At 49.4% G+C, this 27,774-nt stretch overlaps 1 protein-coding gene across 2 annotated transcripts in view; it reads right to left on the bottom strand.

Annotated features, from left to right (window-relative positions):
- Window positions 1–1,550: 1,550 nt before the first annotated feature.
- FLNC (filamin C) overlaps window positions 1,551–27,774 on the bottom strand; it is a 39,524-nt gene continuing 13,300 nt past the window's right edge. Inside the window, exons 9-48 of one of the 2 annotated variants that reach the window (XM_069087156.1) lie at window positions 26,872–27,009; window positions 26,323–26,449; window positions 25,596–25,732; window positions 25,261–25,454; window positions 25,046–25,159; window positions 24,643–24,786; window positions 24,240–24,363; window positions 23,619–23,779; window positions 23,056–23,146; window positions 22,758–22,927; window positions 22,335–22,452; window positions 21,879–22,141; window positions 19,727–20,324; window positions 18,863–19,036; window positions 18,544–18,706; window positions 17,890–18,050; window positions 16,817–16,984; window positions 16,573–16,696; window positions 16,035–16,191; window positions 15,719–15,908; window positions 15,478–15,501; window positions 14,878–15,125; window positions 14,079–14,177; window positions 13,599–13,698; window positions 13,013–13,153; window positions 12,395–12,523; window positions 12,126–12,299; window positions 11,259–11,420; window positions 10,840–11,043; window positions 10,010–10,162; window positions 9,753–9,875; window positions 9,378–9,620; window positions 8,170–8,439; window positions 7,810–7,947; window positions 6,866–6,981; window positions 5,135–5,267; window positions 4,729–4,905; window positions 4,360–4,578; window positions 2,720–2,929; window positions 1,551–2,554 (exon numbers count right to left, since the gene is read on the bottom strand). In XM_069087156.1, coding sequence (XP_068943257.1) covers window positions 2,367–2,554; window positions 2,720–2,929; window positions 4,360–4,578; window positions 4,729–4,905; window positions 5,135–5,267; window positions 6,866–6,981; window positions 7,810–7,947; window positions 8,170–8,439; window positions 9,378–9,620; window positions 9,753–9,875; window positions 10,010–10,162; window positions 10,840–11,043; window positions 11,259–11,420; window positions 12,126–12,299; window positions 12,395–12,523; window positions 13,013–13,153; window positions 13,599–13,698; window positions 14,079–14,177; window positions 14,878–15,125; window positions 15,478–15,501; window positions 15,719–15,908; window positions 16,035–16,191; window positions 16,573–16,696; window positions 16,817–16,984; window positions 17,890–18,050; window positions 18,544–18,706; window positions 18,863–19,036; window positions 19,727–20,324; window positions 21,879–22,141; window positions 22,335–22,452; window positions 22,758–22,927; window positions 23,056–23,146; window positions 23,619–23,779; window positions 24,240–24,363; window positions 24,643–24,786; window positions 25,046–25,159; window positions 25,261–25,454; window positions 25,596–25,732; window positions 26,323–26,449; window positions 26,872–27,009 — 6,767 coding nt within the window. In that variant the 3' untranslated portion in view covers window positions 1,551–2,366. The remainder of the gene's footprint in view (window positions 2,555–2,719; window positions 2,930–4,359; window positions 4,579–4,728; window positions 4,906–5,134; window positions 5,268–6,865; window positions 6,982–7,809; window positions 7,948–8,169; window positions 8,440–9,377; window positions 9,621–9,752; window positions 9,876–10,009; window positions 10,163–10,839; window positions 11,044–11,258; window positions 11,421–12,125; window positions 12,300–12,394; window positions 12,524–13,012; window positions 13,154–13,598; window positions 13,699–14,078; window positions 14,178–14,877; window positions 15,126–15,477; window positions 15,502–15,718; window positions 15,909–16,034; window positions 16,192–16,572; window positions 16,697–16,816; window positions 16,985–17,889; window positions 18,051–18,543; window positions 18,707–18,862; window positions 19,037–19,726; window positions 20,325–21,878; window positions 22,142–22,334; window positions 22,453–22,757; window positions 22,928–23,055; window positions 23,147–23,618; window positions 23,780–24,239; window positions 24,364–24,642; window positions 24,787–25,045; window positions 25,160–25,260; window positions 25,455–25,595; window positions 25,733–26,322; window positions 26,450–26,871; window positions 27,010–27,774) is intronic. The other variant, XM_069087157.1, reaches the window with a different exon arrangement.

The raw sequence follows: 27,774 nt of genomic DNA, 5'->3' as shown, positions 1-27,774 counted from the left end.
TTGGATAACTATTGATTCAGAGATTTTTCCTCATATTAAGCAAAAATTTGTACCTTGAAGTATAGGATCCTAGATTTAGGGCTGGAAGACATCTTTGAGGCCACTGAGTCTGGCCCCTAGATTTTACAGATGAAGAGATTGAGGCTTTGACATACAGTGTCTTGTACAGGGTTAGGCATCAAATGTCTGAGAAAAGATTCTAAGTCAGGTCCTCCTGACTCCCATGCCTAGCACTTTAGCTGCTGGGCCTCATTCTGCCCTCTGGGGCAATGCTGAACAAATAGAATTCTTGTTTTAAGTGACTCGAAGATAGCTACCATTTGCCAATCTTCTCCAGGCTAAACATCCCCCAGTTCCTTCACACAGTTCCTTGTGTGAGAGGAAGATGAGGCCCTTCTAATGTGTTTGCTAGTCTCCTTTGAACATTCTCCAGTTTACTGATAGCCTTCCTAGAACATGATGCCCTGGCAAAGGCAGCGCTCACAGGAACTAACATTTCCCTAATCCTGGCCATCATGCCTCTTTTCATGAAGCCCAGATTCACCCTATCTTTTGGGGCTTGTATATCACATTGTTGACTCATTAAATCTCCCAGATCTTTCCAGCAGGCTGCTACCTAGCTTACATCTCTCACCTTGTACTCGTGAACTTGATTTTTTTAAAACCCAAGTGTAAGAGTTCACATGTGTCTCTGCTGAGTTTCATTTTATTAAACTTAGCCCTGCATTATAGCATGAAAGTATTCTCTTGGATATTGACCGCCCTCCAGCATGTTAGCTATCCTTCCCAATTCTGCATCATCCACAAAGTGGATAAGCATATCATCTAAGCCTTCATCGGCATTGATCAGAATGTCCAACTGCGCAAGAACTAAGACAGCTATAGTTTACCTAGATTTTAGCAAAACATTTGATAAAAGTACTCCATCCAATTTTGTAACAAATGTGGAGAGATGTGGCCTAGAGGCAGATAGATTTAGAACAGGTTGTCCTTATAGTTCAATGTCAACCTGGTAGGCGTTGTCCAATGGAGCCTCCCAGGGATATGTGCTTAGCCCTTTGCTTTTTAACATTTTTGTCACCGACTTGAATTAAGGTATAGGGAGCGTGCTGATCAAATCTGCAGGTAACACAAAGCTGGAAGCTAATTCTGGTTCACCATCAGAATCCAGAAATCTTGACAGACTAGAACGTAAGCTTTAGAAGGTAGGGGTTGTTTTTCATTTTGTCTTTATGTCCTCGGTGCCTTGGATATAGGAAGTGATACTGTTATGTGTGTGTATTTATCTATGTGTCTGTATGTTATATATGTATGCATGTAAATATGCAGACATATGTACACATATACATATATGGTTACATTTTTGTTGAATTAAAATGAAGGGTGTCACTAAAACAGAGTAGAGGGAAAGGACATTTCTTTATAAAGTTCCTCTACATTTCAGCTGGGCCTATAGGCCCAGGTGAGAGAAGAATGGGAGCCATATCCCGTGGTCAGTAGGTAAAGGAGGGCAGGGGGATGAACTACCCTATGGAAGGAAGAGTCAGAGCCTCTGTGACAGGCCATACTTTATTTGGGCTTGTTTGATTTTTTTTACCCAGGTAGCTCCATGCTGGGCTTCGCAAAGTGTACAAAAGGCCCCCATTGGGGCAGAGCTGTGCAACAATGAAACATAACAACAGGAAAAAACAAGGCCCCTGAAAGCTGGGCTGAGCGAAATGTACAGAACCCCCGAGGCCAGGGCCAGCCAGGGTGCTGGTATTGCTCGTCTCTAGTCTTTTCTCCAATGGTTTTTCTTCTTTAACTTCTCAGAGTCCTGAGCAACCACAGACTACTGGCAGTCAGAGGGGCAAGGCACAGTCTTCTGGGCGGGGGTGGGGAAGAGTCCTAGAAAAGTTTGGGGAGGGGAGGCAGGGGGAGCTGTCCCAGGGTCTTAGTTATCAGTGCACTTTGGGGCAATCACACACACAATCACACACATGCACCCCCCTGAATTCCCCCAGCTCAGTCAATACATGGCCCTCCCCACTATCCCTCTGGCCCTGGTTAGGGGTGAGGAGAAGGGGGTCTCCACTCATCTACCAGAATCACATTCTGGGGGACGGACAATGTTTTTAATCAGCAGACAAAGTCCCCCTACTCTCCCAGAGGGGTCAGTGGGAGAATCTGTACATTCAACTCCCCCAGTCCAAGTACAGTCCTTTTCCCCAAATCAGGTGTTCCATGTATATGGGTGTGTCTGTGCATCTGCACTTGTCTGTATTGGAAATCTCTGTCTGTGTGTGTGTGTGTGTGTGTGTGTGTGTGTGTTGTGTGTGTGTGTTTAGCCAGGGAGGTTGTAGGGCTGGGGGAGGCAGTTTGGGGGCTCAGGGCACATTGACCTTGAAGGGACTGCCTGGGACACTTTCATCTCCCCATTTGACAATGAGGATGTAGTCCCCCTTTTCCTTGACAGTGTAGGTGACGTTGTACACTCGGTTTCCCATGTGCTTCACATATACTTCCTCACAGGGAGTCTTGGGCCCATGTACACCCACCATCATCATGTTGGTGCCTAGACAATAGGAGAGAAGGAAGGAACGAACTCACACCCAGAACACCGATTCTCCATCTCTTCTGCAACTCTGTAACCCCCAGTACCCTCTAATCCCCCTCTGCCCTACTGCTCTTGTTCTCCCAGTATCTCACACAATCCCCAAGCCTTCCTTTCCAGCCCTACCTGCTTTGCTACAGTCCACTGTGAAGGAGTTCTTCTGGCCTATAAAGGCCTTGGTCAGTCCAGGGCCCCTGGTCACCACCTTGCTGGCATCTGAGGAGAACTTGGGGATGGAGCTGTAGCTGGAGCCACGGCTGGAGGACGACTTGGTCACTGTCTCCACCAGCACTGTGGAGGTCTCATGAAGGCTGTGGCCTCCTGACAGCCGGGGCCCTGGAGATGAGATTGAGAAAAGGACCATGAGTGGGGGATGGACTCTGAACCCTTTGAAGAGGGCACAGATGGGCAGAAGAGCTTTCTTCCCTGGGGTAGGACTTGCCTCGCCTTTGAAATTTCCCAGAGATGGGCATGAGCCATAGTGCATTCATAGGATTTGGAGCTGAAAAGGACCTTAGTGCTCATCTATCCAATCTCCTCCTTTAAATGTTTGAATTTTTTAAATGTAACTATTAATTTCTTTAAGAATGTTTTGTCGATACTTTTTTTTTTAAGTTCCTTATCACTTCCCCAATGATTCTCACCTGCTCTTCCCCACCCTCCCAACAGAACCCTTTCTTAAAATGAACAAACTGGGCACATTGGCAGCTATGGTCCCCCACCTTTTTCCAAAAGGGCTGGAGGTATACTTTATGCTCAAGTCTTCTGAAGCCCCAGTAGGCCTAATTCCCTCATTTTACTAGTGAAGAAATGTATAGGAGAAAATATTCCATTCCCCTCTAGGCAGTGACCTACTGCTGACCCACTTTCTTATGGAAAGTACTTAAGGTTGTAGCTGTAGTAATGGAGATGCTTTTGTACCATGCCATCCACACCATCTGGCCCAAGAATAATAGCAACTCCAATTTCTGTAGTGCTGGACTCTTGGCTGCCCCTAAATCTGATCTTATTTTATATATATTTGCATACTGTATTCCTAAGCTTCTAACAGAGCTATGTAAATAAAACCCAGTTTATGGCTTCCTGAATCCCCAAGGCAGCATTATCTTACAGAATTGCTTTATAAAAAGATGCACCCAAATGGTCCCTGAAACCACCAGCTCTACTTGTTGGACATAATGCCTTGCTTATGCATCTCAACTCTTTGGAAAAAGGTGGTGGGAAAGGAAAACTGCAATGCAGGCTAAGGCATTCCTAAATGAAGCCAGTGGGTAGGAAGAAAGAGTACTATGACAGGAGCCTGGGATTGGGAATCCAAGGGCCAAGGCTTAAATGCAGGCAGGTTCTGCCACTTACTACCAGAGTGACCCTCAGCAAATCACTTCCCCTCTGTTGGTCTCTGTTCTTTTGTCTATGAAATGAGGGGATTTGACTAGAAAACCTCAGAGATCTCGTCTAGCTCTAAATCTGTGACCCTGTCTTCCCATGATTCTCTAAAGTATCTCGGAAGACAATGGGAAGGAAAGACCGAGGATTTACAAACTACTGTTCAAGAATTTGTTTGCTCTATAAAGTGAGGCACACTTGTAATCTGAAAGTTAACAGACTAAATGCAGATAAATACACCTGCCAAATTGGTTTAATTTTATAACAGTTTAGGGGGAAAAATAATATCCATCCAGAGAACACCCAACAGCACCACCCCTGCCTAGAACCGTCCCAGACTAGCAGGATGAGTAGGGTCCCAGGGTGAACGAATCTCTCACCTGTAACCTTAGCCTTGAAAGGACTCCCCACAATGTGCTGGGGGCCACCATACTTGATGGCAATGAGGTAGTTGCCTGGGGCCATAGGGGTGTAGGTGACCACATGGCCCTCTGGGCATTCCCGACAGTCCAGCTGCACTTTGGAGGGGCCATCAATGGTGACAGACAAGGCCCCTGAGCCTGCATTCAAGGTGTTCACAATGAACTCAGAGGACACACCTGTGGAAGGAAAAGAGTGGACATGTAGAAGCATCTGTGGTCATGGGAAGGAGTTCTCAGCTCTCCTGGACTTCTCTATCATTTTCTAGTTCCTCTTCTTCCCTTAAAGTGCTCAGCTGACTAGCTCCCAACCCCAAGCCCAGTGCTTACCAGTAGTTCCTCCCTCAAGCCCAGGACCATAGGCTGAGACCAGCCCTGGGTCTCCAGCTTGGCTTTGCTCTCCAACTCGAATCTTGAAGGGGCTTCCAGGGATGTGAGAACCGTTGAACTTGACATCGATAGAATGGACACCATTCTCATGAGGAATGAAGCGGATGGTATGCTTATCTGTGGAGAAGAAGAGATCAACAGATGAGTCCTCCCTGATTCCTACCTATAAGATACTCCTAGGGTTGTAGGGCCTAGATGTTTTCATTTTGAGACATGAAAGGAAGTCCCCAGGTTTTGTATCTTAACAATAACCTATAGTAAGCAGATCAATTCTGAATTTGGATGAACACGGTTTGGGGACGTAGGGCATGAAATAATGGGATTGGGTGAAGAACAATGTCCTCACCGCTGTCTAGCTCAGAGACATAGCACTCCTCAACAGCCCCTGAGGGGGTGTGGACCCTGGCATCAATCACACCACGGGCACCATTCAGCTGTACTGCAAAGGAAGCTGGTTGGTTCACCTTCAGCCCAGTCTCCTGCAATGAAGCCAGAAAAAAAGATAAGCCAATAAGAAAAATAAGCTGGACCCCTACATCTCAACATCCACTGGGCCCTCGGACACCCAGAATTGGCCAGAGCCTGGGCAAGGTCCCAGCCCAGGAGAATCCCTAGGATGCTGTCCTCCCTACTTCCCTTGGCTACCCAGGCTCTAATGCCTTCTCTTCAGCACCATTCCTTCAACAATGAGTTCAAAAAGAACCCAGCTTCAGTGGGGAGCTACACATGTAGCAGCAGGGGGCTGGGTAGTTCTCTTTGCATATGTCCCTGCCATGCTCTGTAATGGGGTACTGAAGAATGGCTTCCGGGGGATGGTGGTGATCATTCTGTCATCTTCAGTGCTACCCCCACGTTCACATCGTAAGTTCAGACTAACAAAGCTCTTTACTCACAGCTTGTTGAGGTTAATAGTATAGGTATTCTTACCCTCGTTTTACAGATGAGGAAACTAAGGCTCAGAGAGGCCATATGACTTGCCCACGGCAGATCCAGATCATTCTTTAAATGCATTACTCCTTATACTATCCCATTCTTTTTTGGTTTTTGTCTTTTTTACTTGACTATGCATTTTTATTACTGTACAAAAATTTTGGTTTGGGTTTTGGTTTTCAGTTGGGGAGGGGTTGTGGCAAAGAGAGAAAAAAAATGTTTGTTAAATGAGAAAATAACAAAAGTTTTTTTTAATTATAAAAACACTCTACCATATTGCCTTTCTGCTCTCAAGAGCTTATGTTGGCAAGGGATATATTTATAAAGCATTGGTATGGTAGAAAGAGCCCTGAATGTGAAGTTAGAAGACCTGAGTTCATTTGTCAAGTTTAGAATAACAGAAAGAAAAAAAAAGATGACCTAAATTCATTAATCTCGCCCTTCCTTGAATATTCTACCACAGTAGATTAGGAATAGCAAATTCGAATTGGGGTGTGGTGAACAGCAGGCCCACTGAGAGAAGTACCAAGTGACAGCTAATAGCCTGACCCTGAAGAAGGGGATGAAAACTATTTAACAAAATAAACATCTGCCTTCGGACACTTAATGCTAGCCGTGTGACCTTGGGCAAGTCACTTAACCCCAATTGCCCTGCCTTCCCTCCTCCAAAAAGCAAAAACAAACAAACAAAAAACAAAATAAGACAATTCTATCAGTCTGGGCCCTTTTAGGAGAGAGGCAGATAGCCCAGAAAGACCTCAGTCAGCATTACTCATGTATTAGAGTAGTCCAAAAAGTGATGTTCACAATAAAGATCCAAGTTTTTAGGAAAAGTTAAATTATATTCAAATGCTCTGTTTTAGAAGGCAGAGAAGTACTGTCTTCTGAAAGCTTTATCAAAAGTGGTTAAAAAACAACTGAAGCTTTAAGTGTTAATACTTGTTTCTATGCCAGTGGTGAGCACTTAGTGAGGGCTCAGTAAATTGTTGCCAATAAGCTGCCAAAGGTCTCAATCTTCTCTACATATCTTAGAGTTCTGTACCACTTGGAGAGCAATTTAGGCATGCTAGATACATCGCCTGGGGCACCTCCTCTTCTAGGGAGTCCCCAGTGTAACCCAGCCCCACAATCTGGAGAGTATTCACACCTGGAGGCTAGTAACCGTGAGGCGTCGGGCATCATCAGAGAGGGAGGCCACAGGCACCACGAAGGGACTGTCGGGGATGTGCTCATCGTTGAACTTGATGGAAACCTCATAGTCACCTGGAGAAGCAAAAGCCATCCCAATACTGGTCTCCAGATGAAGGCCAGACTATGACTCCTCCCACATCAGTACCACTAGGATCATGGGCCTCTCCACGGGCAGGGTATCTAAGGTGAAGGAGCACAGTTCCCCAGAGGAGTGGAGTAGGGTGAGAATCCCAGGCCCTCTGAGTCTGAAGGAGCCTTAGAAGTACCCTAGCAGGAATTCCAAGGAGAGAGGATCTTGGGGGAAGGGAGGAAGGAAAAGGGAGAGGGCTTAGGGTCATGGGGAGGAACAAAGGAAGTAGTATGCTGGGTGAGAGCCATAAGTATCTACTACCTTGTTACATTTAATATACACTTAGACCAAATTGTACATAATAAAAGTTCATGGTTTCTGATGTAATCCTCTTTCTTGCTCTCCTTTGTATATCGAAATGTTTGTGTTTGATGACGATTATTAAATTCATAGGAATAGGAACCAGACCTGTGATTTCACTGATATAGGGATTCTCAGGCAAGGAAATTTCTTATACCAGTGCAAGTTGGCACCTTCTCTGTATCTTACATTCTCAGAGAGTCTCTCAGAGCACTGAAGAGTTCAGTGAGGTGCCCAGGGTCATACATTCAGTAAGTGTTAGAGGCAGGGCTTAAACTCAGGTCTTTTAGGATCTGAGGCCAGCTTTCTGTCCCCTATACCATGCCAGGACTTTGATGATTCAGAATGAGAAAAAAATTGAAGAGTAGTAATTATCCCAGATTGTTCAGCAGGGGTCCAGATGTGAAAGGGACCCAGATGACCTGAGGTCTTCCCCACAAGACCTCTCTGGCCTTTTCCCAGCTAGCTACCTGGCTCCTGCACGATGTAGGAGACACCACAAGAACCATCCTTGCGGTCCTCAAATGCGATCTCGGCCTTGCTGGGCCCCTCCACAGCAATAGATAGGCCTCCAGCACCTGCCTCCCGGGTCCAGATGCTGAATTCAGCTGAGGGGTAGAGAAGGAGAGAAAGGGCTTTACTCCAATCCCCGAAGTCTAACATCCAAACCAGTCAAGACTGCCCCATACCTAACCCAGTCTGGGCCAACTAACCAGAGATTGACCAGTTTTGCTGTCCCTGGCTCAGCACTCACCCAACCCTTTACCATCCCTGGCCTTGTTTTCTCCCTTAACTAGTTTCCCATCCCTCCTCATCCTGGCTTCTTTTACCTGGCACTCCAGCAACACCACGCTCAAGTCCTGTGCCCCCAGCTCGAACCTTGTGGGCACCCCCTTCACCAAGGGGCCCCACAGTGAACTGGAAGGGGCTGCCGGGCACATGCTGGCCACGATACTTGACAGTGACAGTGTGAGGCCCCATCTCTTTGGGCACAAAACGCACGCTATAGGCACTGTTCTCTCCCTCCAGGATCTCTGCTTCTTCAGTCTTCCCTGATGGGCTTGTCACCTGGGCTGTCATGTCCTGAGAGCCTGCCTCACCTGGGAGAGAAAACAGGGATGTGTGGAAAGATGAGGTGTTAGTTCATCAAATAACAAGCATTTATTAATCACCTGCTATATATATGGCAGGCTGGGAGCTAGATGCTGAGGATACAGAAGCAAAGAATGAAACCATCCCTATTACCAAGGAGCTCATGCTCTGCAAAGCCCTTTACTCTGCCCCTTGTCCACAGCCCCAAACAGCTTCACAGTAATGTTGGATCTCAGAGGGAACACCTGACCAGTGTCTAGGGAACTCCTGGCTCTTTCCTACTCAGTGCAGGGAAGGAGGGACACAGGATAGGCACTCAGGAACAGAAGTTTAAGGGCAAGAGAGGTTTGAGCTGAAGACGCTGAAACTAACACCAAGGGAACAGAAATGACCAGGCCCTGAGCCCAAACTACCAAACACTCTATTCTTGCCTCCCCCTTAGCCAGCCTAGCCCAAGGGGCTCAAATATAGCCCCTCTGACCAACTTCCAGATCCAGGGCCAATTTTGACAATGGATGAGTTCTGACCATCACAGGATGACTTACATGAGGCCAGGGGCTGACTGGCTATACCCATTCCTATTCCACCCCCTCCCCAAAGTCATGTGGGCAAAAATCTGCCCTGTTTTTTGCATAAATAGCTAGCATTTATATAGCATTTAAAGTTTTACAATTGCTTTATATCTGTTACCTCCTTCATTCCTTATATAACTGAGAGGTAAGCACTGTTGTCTCCATTTTTGCAGATGAAGAAACAGGCTGAGAAAGGATAAATGACTTGGCCAAAGTCACACAGCTAGTAAGTATCTGAGGCAAGATTTGAAGTCAGGTCTTCTTGATTCCAGGACTTCAGCATTGCTTTCTCCACTGCACTGGCTGCCTCTATTGTCAGGGCTTTGCCTGATATAAGATGGGAGGTGCCTCCTCGCACCCATCCCCACACTTACCTTCCTGTTGTCTGCTAATACTGCCAAAAGAGCCAAGGCGTTCGCGACCCAGGAAATCTCCAAAGACGGCGGGGAAGGGATCTCCCCCAACTTGAGTGGACTCCTCCACCCTAACCTCTCGCTTGGTTTCCCCACCCCGCGTTTTGCTGATCTCTGTCCTCTCTGTCCGTGTATATGTATGACTGCTCCTTGTGAATGTTCTGGTCAGGCGCTCCTGGGCAGAAACCATCTGGAACCAGTTTCCTAGAAGAGAAAAGGGGTGGTAGATGTGCAGGGAATGGAAACCAGAGAGGAAGAGAAAGAATAAGGAGAAGAAGGAGGGAAGGCAGCAGTAAAACAAAGAGAATCCAGTGCTGGCCCCTGCCCCATCCTTACCTGGGATCTTGAGGTTGAGGTCACAGGTGCTTCCCACGGAGGCAATGGAAGCTGCCTGCCTGCGGCGTGTGATGCTCTCTTTCATCCGCCCCTCACCAGTCACCTTCACAGTGAATGGGCTCCCTAAAGAAGAAGGAGGGAATCCTCAGTCCTCTTCTGAGCCCTCCCCAGGCTCCTCAGAGCGCCCGCCTCCAGCTTCCCCCAGGCTCCTCGGAGCACCCCTCCCACTCTCTGGCACCCCCAGCCTCCCAGCTCACCAGGCACGTGTTTGTCAGCAAACTTGATATTGATTGTGTAGTTGCCAGGCTCAGTGGGGCAGTAGGTCACTTTGCAAGTACCATCCTCCATGTCCTCACAGTTAATGTCTACCTTGCTGGGACCTTCAATGCTCAGCCCCAAACCACCATACCCTGTGGGAAAGTAAGTGACACGATGACTAGACTGCCTGGCCCACCACTCTCCTCTTGCTCAAGGGCTACAACTCCAGGCCTGGTGGGAGTGGGGCCAAGTCTTGAGACACACTTATGCCCTAGAAGTACTTTCTGGTTGACTGGATGACAGACTAGTGGTTATTGGGTCTGGATAGGGGTCAAGGACAGCCTTAAACCTTTCTTTAAATCTTGCCTACTGACAAAGGGAGCTGTTCCCTCCCTTTAGTTCCTGGGAGTGGACTGTACAAAAACTCCTAGGAGGGACACCTTCCTGCCCCAAGCCTAAGACACATGCACAGAGCAAATTGATCTCTCCCTCAGAAGACCCCAAGAAGGTAAATCCTTGGGGCAAAAGTTGTATGTGGCCAATAAAACACCTCCACACATTTCTGTGGGTTTTTTTTTTATTAAGCACTTTACTCATATAAGTTCTATATGGTTGTACAAGTATTGTTATCCCCATGTTTCGGATGAGAAAACAGACTCAGAGGTTATGTGACCTGCCGAAGGCTACCTATCTAATAAGTGACATATGACAATAAGGAAGGATTCAGACAAGGACAGAGTTGGGGACTGGGAAGGTCACGTGGAAGAGTCTGATGCCCTGAGGCTGACAGGCCCTGGAGAAGAGAGACTGGTACCAAGGAGACACACACCTGCATTCCTTGTATCCACAATGAATTCTGCCACCTGGAAGGTGTGGCCTTCTGACAGACCTTTGCCCCACACTCGAACCTTGCTGGCGTCACCAATCTCTGAAGGCCCCACAAGAATCTTGAAGGGACTGTTGGTGACATGCTTCCCACTCTTTCGAACGCTCACTACATGCTCACCCACCTCTTTGGGTGTGAATGAGATACCTGTAGTGGGCACAGAGGCCTGGGCATCAGAGACCATACCCCTTGGCATTGCTCGGAATACCTTCCCACCCACTCCCAGAGCCAGACATGGAAGGACAGGGAGCCCGGGGGGGGGGGTAATTCCTAAGCTCAGGAAGAGTGGGGTGAAGGTTCCCTAGGCTACCTCCTCGGGGCCATCCCTGGAGACTGGTCATGCCAATGCCTTCCTCACTCACCAATGTGCCGGTTAGGCAGCCTCTTTAGCAGGCAGGGCTCCTCATTGCCTGAGGGAGCCCGGATGCTGGCAGTCAGCAGACTCAGGTCACTCTCTGTGATCTTCAGTGACACGTCCGTGGATGTGCCCACATTCAACTGTGACGTCCGCATCGAGTCATCACCTGGACACAGGGGTAAGAACTGAGGTCCTGGCCATGTCTCCTTTCCTCCCTTCCAATCCCAGACCCTCAGCTCCTTCACAGTCACTTCAAGAAGCCTTCCCTGATTAACTCTCATCTGGTCTTGGTCACTTTTTCACACTTTACATCTTATTAAATTCAATTCATCCCAACTTAAATCAAACACATATTAAGCAACTACTGTGTATGATGTATTTATGAACCCAGGTTGTGCTGTGATACAAAAGGACCAGATCTACACAGTAAGAAGATGGTTTTAGCAGCTGCATGGAGGATGCATTAGATTAAAGAGAGACTGGGGGCAGGGAGATTAATTAGGGAGCTATTACAGTGATCTGGGGAAAAGAGGAAATAAGGACTTGAACTAGAGTGGTGGCAGTGAGAGGACAGAAGAAGGGGCAGAGATCAAAAGAATCTTCTGGAAATTTACCACCCTCTTTTATTTACCCTAAAACTACTTTTTTTCAGACTTCAAGAGGTTATCCTGTTCTGGGCTTTACTAAACGAGCAGCTTTCCCTTACTGATAAGTTGCCTTTATGAGCATTCTTGGTCATTCCACAAATGCTTCCCCAAGAGGGGCCAGAAAGAGACCTAAGGTCAATAACCTAACTCTGTATTCTTCACATGCTCTTCCCCACCAAGGGCAGGGCTTAGTCTTGGTGGGGACACAGAAGAACAAAGGGTACCTGTGATTTTGGCAGTGAAGGGACTCCCTGGGATGTGCTTATCATCAAAACGCACAATAATGCTGTAGTCCCCGGGAGCAGTTGGGAGGTAGGATACCGTACAGGTGCCATCCTTATTGTCCTTACAGGTGATCTCTGCTTTAGATGGGCCTTCCACAGCAAGAGACAGGCCCCCTGGGCGAGTGTTGGAGGAACTGATGTTAGAGTCAGGCTGTTTGCAAGCCTCCCTCACACCCCACCCCTGAATTCCATCTCATCCATGCACTTACCTTCCCCAGCATCCTTGGTGACAATTGTGAAGGTGGCTGGCTTGTTGACCATGCCATGGCTCAAGCCTGGCCCGTAGGCACTCACATGGCGGCTATTGATGGCATCAGCATAGAACTGCATGGGACTCCCTGGGGGAAGGAGAAGAGACCACAGGATTAAGGCACAAAAGTTCTGGAGCTGCTTTGATGCCTCCCGTCAGTCCTCCCAACTTCTCAAATTGCTGACACCTATATGTTTATTTTTTTTTTTGAGGCAATCAGGGTTAAGTGACTTACCCAGAATCACACAGCTAGTAAGTGTCTGAGGCCACACTGGAACTCAGATCCTCCTGACTCCAGGGCCAGTTCTGAGTGCACTGAGCCACCTAGCTGCCCTGACACCTATATATTCTAAGTTGCCTTTAGCCTCCTCTACTTCTAAGTAACCTAATACCCTACCTTATGTCCCAACTCCAGGACTTCCCCCAGTTCTCTTTCCAATAGGCTCCTTGTCCCCAACTCTGCTGTTCCCCAAACTGTGCTAATCAATTGTAACTGTCTTTGATGGACCCTCAACTGCCCTAAATAGTTCCTAGCTCACCCCACCCAGATCTTAGCACCTCCCTACAATCAACTTACCAGGAATGTGATTGCCATCATATTTGATGCCCATCTCGTGCAGTCCCTTCTCAGTGGGTGCGTACCTCACTGTGATAGTGCCATCTTTATTATCTGTGATATTGGGCCTTGCAGTCTTCCCTGAGGGCATTCGCACCTCACCTGGTACAACAGGGCATAGTCAGTATCACGGAGGTGGAGACATCTGCTCCTTTCACCCCACAAATCTATCTGCTCTCTACCACCCCCTATCCCATTATTTTCCAAGAGGGCAAAATCTTTTCCCATTCCCATGTCTCTGGAGATTCTAATTCAGCCTCTCTCCACTTTGCTCCAATCTAGGAGGGTTGGCTGCTTCCTGAGAAGGGAAGAGAACTTGACCATTTTGTTCTGCCAGGCCAGGGGACCTGCTTAAGACCAGGAAGCAGTTATGCATATGTAGTAGAAAGCAGGCTGTACCAGTGGTCAGAAGGCCTGGGCCATCATTCTGGGTCTGCTGCTAACTAGTATGTCACTTTCGTAAAGTGAGGGGGTTGGACTAAGACAATCTCCAAATAATCTTCCAGTTCTGAAATTATCTGGTGCCATAACCCTAGAAACATGGTACCTGTGATCTCCCCCTTCTGCACTGTAAAGGGGATAACCAAGTTGAAGGGTCTCAACATAGACTCCATGGGCTCTGCTGGGACCACTGGCTCATCTGTGGCCTTGGGGAAGGGGAAAGGAGAAAGGTATGATTAGTGACAGTGGGTCGAGGAAAGTGGAATCCCACTCCATACCCCAACAGAAAGTCAGAAGGAAAACAGGGAGAAAGAAAAGTAAAGTTAATGGATGGCAGGTGACTCAGCAGAAGAGAATGCAGGAGCTGCAAGAGAAGAGGCAGAGGAATGGAGGACGAGAGGCTGCGCTTGCCAGGCTCAGACCCCCATGGCGACACCCCCTCCCACATCCTAGGCAGACCCTGCCTTTTTTGGGGGAGACCTAGCTCTGAACGGGGGGATTTTAACCTAACCTGACCCTGAAGGTTGAGAATAAGAAAGAAGGAGGAAGAAAGGGAAGATAGAGACCCCTCGGCTAAAGCAGGTACCCAGTGGGAGGGGTAGCTACTGGGCTGGTGTGTAGGGAAGGGCTGGCGCAGCTGTAGAGTGTCACATGGCTCCTCCACATGGGGGATGGGGTCACACGCCTGAGGAAGCAAGACACGGAATAACACGGAGTTACAGAGGATCACTACAGAATGACAGCACAGCACTCAGTCCAGAGACGGTGCTTAACAAATGGTCCAGCACAGGCCAACAGCATCTCCAAAGCTGACATTAGATGGGCTGACATGAATGACTGGCCCTTTGGAGTGCTGAGGAGCTCAAGGGCCCTCCCCCAAAGGACTGGGGATTCAGACCATGAGTCACCACTGTCCTGTCCCCACCTCTGGGGACAAACTGCCAGAGAAGTAGGGGCAGGGTAGACATAAGTCCATTGGCCAAAAGCTTCCAATTTCATAGGAAGGGCTAAATTCTCAAAGAGCTTGTAGGGAATGACTGTCACTCTGTCCTTATGCCTATATGGAAGTACATTTCAGAACTGGTACCCAGGAAAAGGAACAGCTGAAATCAGAAGTGTTCTGTGTGAATGTCACTAAGGTCTGCTAAGTATATGAGACTGTATCTGACCGAGATGAGCGCCCCCCACCCCTCAGCCCAAATCTGAAGTATCGGAAGGTACTTTAGAACACAGTTTCACCATACAACGTTATATATCACATATCATAATATGTAATACAACACAATGTATATTATATGATGCCCTAGCTGCCTCTAACAGTGCCTAATTCACAGGCCCAGTCTCCGATCTCCCTCCCCACAGCCCATCTGCCCTCAGGCTCTTACCAGCACATGGAAGGGACTGTTAGGGATGTGCTCTCCTCCAAACCGGATGGTGATGACATACTTGCCCGGCTCAGGGGCAGTGTAGTAAATGTCAAAAGTGCCGTCATGGTTTTCTACGACATCCACGTCCAGCTCTGCCCCATCTGGGGTTGACACTGTGCATGTCACCTTGCCCTTTCCTGCCGCCTTGGCATCCACTGTGATGACTGTCTCCTCCCCAATCTGGATGCGAGGACCCAGGCATGCACCTGTGGGGATGAGAAGACACAGTCAGGGGCCGTGTGGCCTTCCAGTTGGCCTGGCCATGTGGGAAGAACAGGGGAGGGCATTTGATGAGGGCAAAGGAGGCATCTGTGATCAGGGACTTTTCAGGAGAGAGAGAAATGATCAAGGAGAGCCTGTGAGGCTCAGTCATAGGATCATATGGTGTCCATGTTGGACAGGACCTTCCCAATTATCCAGTCTAACCCCCTTAATATTGCACAGATGAGGAAAGGGAGACCCAGAGAAGTGCACGGAGAGTTGGGGCTAGATCCCCATTCCTTCTCTTTATCCCTTGGGCCCAAATCCTCACAAAGAAAGAATAGAAACAATACTCACCTAGGCCATGACCGCCGATGGACACTGGAAAGAGAGAAGAGAGTGAGACTGGTGCAGATGGAGCAAGGACAACATTGGGGGGAGGCTAGGGCAGGGACAACAATGGCAAGGAGAGAAGGAAAGCTCAGATCTCTATTTCCCCCTCAGCTCCATATCCCCTGCTGTGTATATGTCTTTGTGTGTTGGGCATATGAGCAAAGATAATAGGAAAGGACCAAAAGGGGGGGGGGGATGTGCTCACCAGTGACAAGGCATTTGCTGGCATCCCCAGTGGGCAAGGCATGTATTCGGAAGGGGGAGTAGGGGATTTCATCACCCCCATACTTGATGGTGATGGTGTATCGACCGCTCATGTCTGGTAGGTAGGATACTGTGTATGTGCCATCTCCATTGTCTCGGATATTTGCCTTCTTGGGTTTGCCCTCAGGGTCCTAGGGTAGGAATGGAGGAAAGAGCTATCAGTGTCAGTTTTAGAGCTTACATCAATGGTCCCTGCCTCAAACCTGGGACCCCGCCCCTGAAATGGTCCCTTCCCCCAGACAAGGAGAGGCCCTCACCAGAATCTGGACAGTAAGAAGTCCCTCGCCAGCATCTCTGGCATCAATGGTGAACTCCACAGGAAGGCTGGCTGGGATGCCTGAAGCATTGAGCCCAGGGCCACTTGCTCGGACCTTGCTGGCATCATGAGCTGGCAGCACCTTGATTTTGAAGGGGCTTGCAGGTAAAAGGAATGAGGTGTGGACAGTTAATGCAAGGGAATCACTCATCCCACCTCCCTCTCTTCCCAAGGCTGGGTCCATACTCTACCCTCCCTCAAAGACATGTCAGATGCTGGGACTGTGGTGAGTGAGATAGATTACCGGGAGCAAGGGGCCAGGAGTTAGTGGGGATCCAGAGAGGATAGTCACCCCTAGGTTCAGCACCCCACTTAGCTGAGATCAATAGAACAGAGGATGGGTTCCTAAGACCTGAGCATAGGGTGCTTTCTGGAGAACCTGACTTTTCAAGGATTCCCCCTGTCTCTACAGCCTGCTGTATCAGTGTTTGCCTTTGCCATGGCTGCCCACCCCCCAGACGCCTCTCTCTGGGGCTCACCTGCGTGGTACTTCCTGGTCAGCATACTTGACAGCCACAGTGTATGGCCCGTCAGTGGCTGGGGTGTAGTTCACAGTGTGGGTACCATCCCCTTTATCTCTCACCTCAACTGGTTCCGCCACTCCTGGGGAGGGAGGAGAGTGCAGAAGAAATGGGGCAGGTGGTCTCACAGGCCTCTAAGAGGTTATTACTCTTCTCCCCTGCCCTATCTTACTTTCCTCTGGCTCCCCAACTCTCTCCATACCTGTGGGTCCCACCACTGCTACCTGCAGAGGCGCTCGTCCAGCTTGACTGCAATCCACCGTGAAGGTCTGGGGGACTCTGGCTCGGACACCAGCTCCCAGACCGGGGCCTGAACACTTCACCTTTCCAGGATCCACCACATCCTTCACGGGTACTCGGAATGGGCTCCCTGTAAGAAGAGAAAAGGGCTAGTGTCCCTGAGAAAGACAAAAACTCTAAGCCCCTCCCCCCCCACTAATATGCTGTATGTACTAGATCCTGAGAGAGGACCAGGAAGAAAGAGTAGTCATAGGTTTTGCCCTCCAGAAGTCCACAGTCCCAGAGTAGAGACAGGACCATAGGACAACACATCAGAGCATTTCAATAAATTGCTAGCATTTATATGGTGCTTTATGGAGTACAAAGTGCTTGATACTTGTATCTAACTTGATCCTCAAGAGGTAGGTGCTGTCATCTTTATTTTACAGATGAGGAAACTGAGGCAGAAAGAAGTTAATTGGCTTGCCCAGGGTCATACAACTAGGAAGTGTCTGAAGAAGGTTTGAACACAGATCTTCTTGACTCAAGTACAGCACCCTTTCCACTACTCAGTCTAGCCATCATCCCATGAAACAAACACGTCAGCCCTCAACAAGCGCCATCTAACTTAGATGTTGAGAACTACATGACAAAACCTTAATGTTCTGGGCCAGAGGGAGGGGATGGAAGGAGGTGTCTTATCTGAATCGGTAGATGCCCATATTGGTAAAATAATTTAAGGAAATGTAAATACCACAGCTTTCAAGGCCTAGAGCTATTGCAAACTAAGGGGTGACTGGACAGAGTGCTGGAGCCAGGGTCACAGACACCCCAGTTTGATTCTGGCCTCATATGTGTATATGTGTGTATATGTGTATGTACATATATGTAATGTGTATGTGTGTGTATGTCTATTTCTATCCCAACCTCCACCACTGCTTCCAACTCTCCTATGTGAGCTGTCCATTTCTTCCCCTACCTTTCCCCCATTCTTGAGTACAGTGCGCCAGCCCCCACCCATGCCCTTGTGATCTCTCCCCGCCTCAGTGACCATGCCTGGGATAGGACGCCCTCCAAAGGTGATGTTGACATCATAGTCTCCAGGGGTGAAGGGGATGTACTCCACACTGCAGCTGCCATCCTTGTTGTCTTTGCAGGACATCTTGGCCTCTGAGGGACCCTCAATAGCCAGGCCCAGGCCCCCAGTGCCAGCTCCCCTGCAGAACAGCCTGTGTTAGCTCAGCCATGACAAGAGATCAGGGGATGGGAAGGGAGAGCCATGGCAAGGGAGGGGAGGGGAGAGACAGGACAGTATATGCTGGTTTGGAATGTTTGGGCTTTCCCCTAGTATTGATTGTATTCAGACAAGGGGTGGGGATGGGATAGGATAGGGATGAGAAACTGTTTTAGGAATTTTCCAGGGATGAGGATCTAGGAATCCAAAGATGTAGCACCCCCTCCCCCCTTATTCATAGGTTCATGGCTCTAGACCTGGAAGGAGCCTCAGAGACTCTCTAGTCTGACTCCCACCCCCACCCCCAAACAAGAAAACTGAGGGCATGGGCAGTAAATTGACTTGCCCAAGGTCCCATCAGAGGTGGGATTTGAAACCAGATCCTCTGGCTCTGGAACCTTTGCTAGACTTGGTAACCCAAGAAGGAAGGGGAAATATGTGGAGGAGAGTGAGCACAGACAGTGTACAGCATGTACCTGGTCTCTACAGTGAAGCGGTTAGCTTTGTTGACCAGCCCCCCTTCTAGGCCAGGCCCATAGGCCCGGACACGGGATGGATCACAGCCTTCAGTCACACCGACTCGGAATGGACTCTTGGGAACTGCCACTTCATCATATAACACCTCCACCAGGTGGACCCCTGAGGATGGTAACACAGCCACGTGCATCATACAGTGTGCGGAGAAGCTGGTGACACCCTCAGAGCAGGTCCAGGTACATGGATCCTCCCCCCCCCGCTCCCACCTGCCACAGCATGACCTCCTCCCCTGCACCCCGGCGTCCCTGCCTCCCTTACCCTCCTCATAGGCAGTGTACTGCACCCGATAGGTGCCATCCCCATTGTCTGTGACATAGGTGTCCGTCTTAGCTCCTGATGGATTCAGCACCCGGGCCGTCACGTGGTTCCCACCTGTAGCCGTCAAGGATCGAGCATCGACTGTGAACTCTGTGGTCACCTCTCGGAGAACACCTGGGTGCCAGGACAGAGGAGCAGGATGAGAAGGCTGGCCTTCTCGATACCCTACTGTTCTACCTCAAGTCTCTCAAAGACAAGCCCAGGCCCTTTCTTGTCCCACCATCAGACTAGAGCCCCATCCAGATAGCTTTTCCCTGACTTCCACGTTTCCATTGTTGTCCCCATAGCTGCCACCCCTCACCTAGCCCTGACTGTCTCACACTTGTACCCCTGGATAAGCCTTTCCTTGTGGCCTCTATTCCTCCAGACCCCAGTGGCAGGCAGCCCGGCTCTCTGTGGTCACCTTGCACACTTAGATACTCCCACCCTGGGCTGCTAGAGGAACTATTTCCACCCTGAATCCTCAGCTATTGTTTTCCCCCACATCTCCACTGGGGCGACCTGATACGCCCAGAACCTTCTGACTTACTGGGCTGTCTTTTCCTTCATTCGGCCAATCAACAATTCCTTTCCTTCTCACTCCTCCAACTTCCCTCATCCATCTTCAGCATTTCCTGATCCTTCAGCTCCTCCTCCATTCCCCCCATCTACTCACTTTCCTCCAGCTCCTTACTCCCCCCCTTTTCTAACTTCTTTAACCTCTCCCCCCATTTATCTTCTACATCTCTCTTCCCAGTCTCTTTTTCCAGCCTGATAACACTCATCTTCTCCCACTTATCTATAGTTCCCCATCTTTCCACTCACCGTGGGGCTCCACACCAGGCCCAGAGACCTTGATGCCACTAGTATCAACCGCAGGCTGGACGTGCACCCGGGAAGGGAATTTGGGCACAGGGTGTCCTCCATATTTGATGGTAATGGTGTAGGTGCCAGGGAAAGCCGGGCTGTAGGTGATGTGGTAGGTGCCGTCGGCATTGTTGTGGATCAGCACCTCGGCTTTTACCCCAGCATCAGACAGGATTTCAATGGTCAGCTCGGCCTCTCCTGCTTCTGAGCAGTCCACGGTGAAGGTGGCCGCTTCACCAGCCTTCCCTCGCTCCAGCCCGGGCCCACTAGCCCGAACCTTGCTAGGGTCAAAGACTGGTCGGATGTCTGCCTTAAAGGGTGAGCCAGGAATGTGGGCCTCAGCAAAGAGGATATTGATGGTATACTCGCCTGGCTCTGTGGGCAGGTAGCTTACCGCACATGAGCCATCTCCATTATCCTGGCATTCAATCTTGGCCTCGCAGGGACCTTCTACTGTCAGCCCCAGGCCCCCTGTTCCTGCACCCTTGGTGTCAATGGAAAATGGTGCTGGTTTACCCACCAAGCCACCCTTGAGTCCAGGACCATAGGCGCACACCTGGGGAAAAGAAAGGGACAGAAGACACCCTAGGGATGACAGCCTCTTCTTCAGTGACCCCGAGTACTCCAGTTTGCTCACTCTAGACCCTGAAACATCTGCCACCTCCTCAGGGTCATCCTGTCTTTCAGAGGTCCTGGACAGACAAGGTCCTGGGTTCTTTGCCCTTGGAGAAGGAGATAAGCCTCATTCACCCTGGGTGGGAATGCTACTCCTTCCCTCCTACCATCTAAATCGTACCCAACCTTCAAGGCCCAGCTTAAATCCTACCTCCTTCATGAAGACTTTCCTGACCACTTCATACCATAACAATCTCTCCCTTCTCTGAATCCATAAATCATTAAGTTATGCCAAGTCAAGGCAAAGCAGACAGATGATGTAGTCCTCACAACTGCACTGTTATGCATGCTGGGACTTTCTTTAGAATTTATATTCTTAGAGAAGACAGAACTTTTAAACAGTTTTTAGTATACTGATAAAACACATGAACTCATCAGAGTAATGTCTTCAAGGAATTGAAAGAAAAGCTTAAGCTTCTGTTAGAGTTTAGTGAAAATAAAGATGAAATTTTTTTCCCATCCAAAGTTCACAACTTCTTGAAATCTCAGTGCAGACCCTCCATCTTAAGCATTAAACGGTTGAGTGACCTGGCCAAGGTCACAGTCAGTATGTGTCTGGGGTGGGTCTTGACCCCAGATGATCCCAAGGCCAACTCTCCATCCACTGTGCCAGGCTGTCTCTCACTATTTTATTATATTCCTTGTTTCATGGGCTTAGTCTTATCTTCCCCACAAGATCATAAAAGCTTTGAAGGTCAAGGATATGTCTTTCTTTCCTCTGTTATCCCTGTTGCACCTACCTCCATGTCTATTCTGTAGCAAATGCCCAGTAAGTATTTACCTAGTTTTTGAGAGCTCTCTTAAGGCTTGCAAAACACTGTACACAAAAATTTGCTTATCTGATTTGCCCAAAGTCACACTTAAGACTCAAACAGGCAGAAACCGAGGGACCAATGGTCAAGCACAATTCAAGGAAGATCTTTGGTTCAGCTACCCATTGGACTCAAATTTCCCACCAAGGCCCGCTCCCTCTTCTGTGGGCTATTCCTCAAGGGCTGAGAGGGGCTTTTGGAGTCTACATCTAAAGCCAGCCTTCTCTACCTCCCTCTCTCCCTCCCTCCCTGTCTCTCTCTCTCTCTCTGTCTCTCTGTCTCTGTCTCTCTCTCTCTGTCTTTCCCTCTCTCCTCCCCTTCTCTTTCCCTCACCCCCTCTCTCTTTCTCATTCTTCCTCTCTCCTTCTCCCCTTCTCCCTCCCTCTCACTCTCTCCCTTTCTCTCCCTCCTCTTTCTCCCTCCCTCAAACCCCCCTCTCTTTCTCCTCTCTCTCTCCCTCCTCTCTTTCTCTCTGTGTCTCTGTCTCTGTCTCTGTCTCTCTCTCACACACACACACACACACACACACTTCACTGATCCCTTCTTGCCTCTAAGACTCGTTCCTGTCACTCTGTCTCAAGCCCTAGTTTTGCCAGCCCCTCTCAGTTCCATGCCCAGCTTACCTTGGAAGGGTCAGGGGGTAGGACACCCTCAACAGCGAATGGGCTGCCAGGCACTGGGTGTCCATCATAGGTGATGTCCACCTTGTAAGGCCCCTCCTCGGGAGGCATGTATCGAACAGCTTGAGCGTCTGCTCCACCTGCAGGCTCCAGCTTGCAGGGGATGGGGCGGCGTGAAGGTGAAGTCATCCGCACATCTAACTGTCCCTGGCCGCCTGCACCCCGAGTGTTCACTGAGAATGCCTGCTCCTGTCCCACGGCTACCTCTGTGCCATGGAAGGTAGAGGAGGAGACAGATGGCAAGGGGGCAGTGATGAGCAGGAGAGAAATCACAGACCCCATCTCCTTCCAAACCCTGCTTCTCTTTCCCCCTCTCTCACCAGTCTCCCTTTCCTCCCTTCACCAACCCCCACCCATGTAGTACACAATATTGCTTCTCCCACACACATATATACTTACTGCTATTGAGGCCTTGAACTTTGACCTTGCTGAGGTCCAGAGGGGGTGCCACATTTACCACAAAGGGGCTTTTAGGAACAGGATCCCCACCATAAGTCACTGTAACTGCCATGTTACCCTGATGAATGAAATGGGGAGTTATAACCAGCAGTGACCCTAGAGGGCACTCTACACGCCTCCCCCCCTACCCTCCCCCCGCCCATCCCCATCACCACCATCTTTTAAAGATGAAAAAACAGACTAAACCAAAGTCATAGTTATGAGGAAAGAGAGTTATCAGACCTGAAGATAATGGGGAAGGAAAGAGTTGAGGGACAGAATGGTCTTGAGAAGAAGGGGTAAGTCCTAGGACCCTGGAGATATTATGGCAGCTTTGTGGTTAAGGCTGGGATGCAGGAGAGGGGCAGGAAGAAGGAAACTCACCTGCTGGACAGCTGTATACTTGACAGTGTAGGAATAGTCATGGTTGTCAATGATCTCAAAATCTCGAACAGCCTCTCCCTTTGCTGCCCCAGCAAAGTGAACATCCAGCTTGGCCTTACCAGCACCCTTAGTCAGCACCGTAAAGTGTGTTGGCTTTCCAACTTCCACACCTGGGAATCCAAGGGGAGGGAGGGGGAGAAGAAAGAGTAAGGAAAGTACAGGAAGCCAAGGGGCTATGTGGGCCCAATTTTTCCTCCCAAGGTGGTAGATGCAGGAGGTAGCTCCGGTAGGCACTTACCAGTGCGGCTGAGCCCTGGACCCTCAGCTCTGACCTTGCTGGCATCATGGGATGGGTCCACTTTGATGTGGAAGGGACTGGCTGGGATTTCCTAGGAGAGGAAAAGGTAAAGGGGCAGGTTAGAATTCTACTGCCCCCTCCCAGCCAAACACTCCCAGATACCCCAGCCCCAGCACATGGGCTCCTAAACAGTCAGTGGTAGCCACAAGAGGGGACTGGCCATAGATCTCCCACTGACTGAGCTAGCTCCTCACCAGGCAAATGAAAGGCAGAATAGTGGAAGGGAGAAGAGATTATGTGATAAGGGGAAAGCTGAGGCAGATGATGGAGACAAAATAGCTGAGGGAAACAGATTAAGGGAACCCAGAGCTGACAATGTCCACTCTAGAACTTGGGGCACTATTGACATCCCCTCTTCTCTGTTTCCTATCTCCCAAGGATATGTGCCTGAAAAACACAGCATCTTTACAAGTATGTTACTCACTTTTAAAAGGTTGGGGCTTAGGGGACAGGTGAAGAAGAGAAAAGGAACCATCCTTGACCAAGAAGGGAAAGGGCAGTACCTGGTTAGCAAACAGCACCATGATAGTGTAATGGCCGGCCCCAGGGGGCGTGTACTTGACTGTGAAGGTATCATTGTCATTCTTGATTATATCAAAATCAATGTCGGCTTCAGCAGGACCCACGACACCTGGGGCACACTTAATACCTATGCTCACATCCCCTGATGGGAGAAGAGCCTGGTTACTGCCATGGCCATGGGGGCACCAGCAAAACCCCTCCTGACCACCCTCTACCCCCTAACCCCATTCGAGTAGTCACAGCCATGTTATTCTTTGAGGACTTTTAAGAACATTTTCTTTCTTTCTCTACTTAACAAACACCAAATAAAACAAGTGTTTCCATATACGTAGTAGAAGACAGAGGACTGCACATGAAACTGTGACTCTCTATTATTTACAGCTTGCTTTTCAGCCATGTTATAGTGTGTGGCCTTCAGCAGGACCTCAGTTTCCTCCATCTATAAAGGTACAGAGGGAGTGAACCAGAATTCTAATATTCCTCCTCTTCTAATAGTCTATATTCTCTCTCCTAGACCTTACCCTGCTCCCCTTTACCACTTTTCATTTAGCCACACCCATCTTTGGATCCACCACTTCTCAGTGCAATCTCCACCCAAATACCTTGTCCAGCTTCACTGCAGTCCACAGTAAAGTAGGTTGGTTCATTAGCCTTGAGGCCAGTCTTCTCTACTCCTGGACCATACACTCTCACCTTCTCAGGGTGACTGCCCTCCCCAACATTTACCTGTAAAATAACAATGCCCGGCATGAAGTGCTAAGATATCCATTCCCTTCCAAGAAGATTGGGAGTTCCTGCCAGTCCTCATCTCCCCTAGCCTGGGTTCTCAGATAAATTTCAGTCTTTCCAAAAAGGTCCTGACAGTAGGGAAGAAAGCAGCATGCCTGGGGGGTACCCAGGATCTGCCCTCTCACTGGCACCTAGAGAATACATGTCTAGGGCACAGGTCACTGTTGGGGGAAGAGGAAATCCCATGAATTATAGGTGGGAATTAGGAAGACATACCCGGAAGGGACTCTTGGGAACGTTGACCCCTCCCCAGGTCACAATGATGGTATGCTTGATGGGCTTGGTGGGCACATAGGAGCATCGGAAAGTGCCATCTCCATTGGGAACCACCTTGATATCAATAGGGCAGCCTTCGGCATCCTGTGAAGATAAGCAGATACATACCACAGGGTCTAAGTTCAAGAAGAACCTCCAACTTCAGCCATCAATCTCTTGGCAGAATCAAATCAACTCCTGAAATATCCCCATTATTCAACAACCACATTCCATGCTATCATGCCCCAATAATGCCTAATAATTTTTGAGCTGGAGAATTCTTTGTCTTTGAACTAGACCTCTTTCTCCTTTCAAGCCTTTGATAATCTCTAGAAGGTCAAGGGACCCAGGACAATGTCCTTACCTGGGCATAAAGCTTGAGGTCACCCTTGCCAGCAGCACGGGCATCAATGGTGAACTCTGCTGGTTTATCCACAATGCAGCCTGTAGGCTCTAGCCCTGGTCCAAAGGCCTTCACCTACAGCAAGTTGAGGGACAAGAGAAAGGTGAATGTTGGTTTGGAAGGCTCTAGGCTTATTCATGGAGAGCTAAGCCCAGATCTCCAGAAGCAGTCAGTACCTTGTCTGGGAAACAGTCTGGGGGGGCAGGCTGGATGTGGGCAATGAAAGGAGAGTCACGGATATCTTCATCATCACAAATGACGTGGACCGCATACTCCCCTGGCTCTGTAGGCCAGTAACGCACATCACATGAGCCGTCTCCCTTGTCATCACATTCAATCTTCGCCTGGGATGGTCCCTCGATGGAGAAACCTGAATAGTAGAGAGGGAGGGACAGACAAAAGGTGTGACCCCTAGACGCTCCTGGCCCTGGCCTGATGACAGCCAGTGTCCCCATCTCCATTCCCCTGTCGCTCACTGGGCATCCTCAGCTTCTCTCCCCTGGTCACTTACCCAGTGTTCCCACCTCTGTGCCGATGGCCTCCACCACAAAGTCAGCTGACTTGCCCACTTGGCCAGTCTCCAGGCCAGGGCCCCAGGCCCGCACTTTCTGGACTCCAGCCTCAGGACTCACCTGTACCTCGAAGGGACTGGGAGAAAGAAAGAAAGAAGAAGAAAGGAAGGAAGGAAGGAAGGAAGGAAGGAAGGAAGGAAGGAAGGAAGGAAGGAAGGAAGGAAGGAAGGAAGGAAGGAAGGAAGGAAGGATAAAGGGAGGGAGAGAGAGAAGGGAAGGAACTTCTGTCAAGATAGGAAAGAATTGCTCTCACAAAATTTCCCCTTTCCTTTTTGCCCATTTCACCCCAGACACACCTGACTTTCTTATATTCCCTACTACACAGAATAAGGAAGTTAACCTATTTTATGTGAAGATCCTAGGAAGGGAAAAGATCCATTTCAAGGTCCCAGGAAGGAAAAGGGGGAGCATGGGATTGTCTCATCCCCACAAATGGAGGGAATTCCAATGTCAAAGGGTAAGGACTCTCCTCTCCTCTCCTTTCCTTTGTTAAGGCACAGAACAGACCAAGTTTGAAAGGGTTAAACAAGCCAGTCCTGGGTTTAGGACCCAGCAGTCTCAGCTCCCAGCCCTGGGACTTAATCCTGGGATCTTGTGAGCCCAACATTGCACAGCAGAGGAGATCCCAATACTAACACTATTCAGTGGTACTGGGGCCTGGCTTACCTGCGTGGGATGGCATAGCCGCCCCATGTGATGGTGACCACATACTTTCCAGGTACCACAGGATAGTATTCACATTCAAACACTCCATCGCCTGCCTCACGCACCTTCACTGGCTCCTCTGTACCCTCTGGGGAGACAGATGATGCTGTGAGTTTCTACCTCCCCTCTCCCCCCTCACATTTCTCCATGGAGGAAAAGGGATTCTAGGGACTCATCACAGAAAGGGAGAGCCCATGGGTTTCAACAGGACATGTCAAAGAAGATACTGTTCTTATATGGAGGGATAATAGATGAAAATAACACTGATTTATATTTCTTTAGCATTATTATTACTTTTCAAAGTTATTTCACATATATTTTCTCATTGTATCTTCACAAGAATCCTGGGAATTGGTAGCGGTGGTTGGGTGTTATTTAGTAGGTCGGCAGACACCAGGAGAAGGGGCAGCGCCCTCATATCTGTCCCCCTCAGAAGGGCTCAGGGTTGCTGGCCAGATTTCTTCTCTATTTCCCCATCTCCCCCCCCCCATTTCCCCACTTCCCACTTACTTGGCCCTTTCACAGTGACTTTGAGCTCTCCACTGCCCGCACCCTTGGTAAACACCTTGAAATCTGCAACCTCCTTCACTCGGACGCCCTTGGGCTGGAGGCCCCGGCCTGCTGCCCGGCAGGCGTTCGGGTTGCAAGCTGTGGAGGGAGGGGGAAGAGTGGTAGCTTTGGAGGGGTCAGGCAGGAGACTTCCCATTTAGGCAACAGGATCCCTGCCCCTCCCCCTCAGTAGCATGCTCTCTGGTCATGCCTTCCTTCCTTTCTATGGCTAGCAGGACCCATATCCTCATGCAGACCATCAAGATCCTCACTGCCTATTCATACTACTTCTATCCTGACATGCAGCCCCACACGACTCCCTCAAGACCCACCCCCACCTGCCCTCCCCCTGGCCAACAGGTTTGCCCACACAGTGGCTGGAGCCCAAAGCAGGATGGGGTATCCCTGTGACAAGTAGTAGAGGCTCCTCTGGGCCCTGAGGAAGATTCTTCAGTGACACCAACACTTAGAACTAGTGGGATCGGCAGTGAGACACAGACCATCAGGCAGAACACTTTCGCCATCCCCAGAGACCCTTTGCACACATCTCAGGGCTACCTCTAGGCAATGCCACAAATCATGGGCAATGGCAAGGAGCCCTGGTCCTGCCACAGATCAGGCCTGATCCTGCCACAGATCCTGGGCACCGGCAAGGAGCCCTGGTCCTGCCACAGATCATGGGCAATGGCGAGGAGCCCTGGTCCTGCCACAGATCATGGGCACTGGCAAGGAGCCCTGGTCCTGCCACTGATCATGGGCAATGGCAAAGAATCCTGGTCCTGCCACAGATCAGGCCTGATCCTGCCACAGATCATGGGCACTGGCAAGGAGCCCTAGTTTTGCCACAGATCATGGGTTTTGGTA

Source organism: Petaurus breviceps, unplaced genomic scaffold (assembly GCF_028583685.1).
Source record: "Petaurus breviceps papuanus isolate PSGF00001 unplaced genomic scaffold, PetGlider_PUasm1.0 181, whole genome shotgun sequence".
Classification (NCBI taxonomy): Eukaryota; Metazoa; Chordata; class Mammalia; order Diprotodontia; family Petauridae; genus Petaurus; species Petaurus breviceps.
This window is presented reverse-complemented; position numbering and strand designations above follow the sequence as displayed.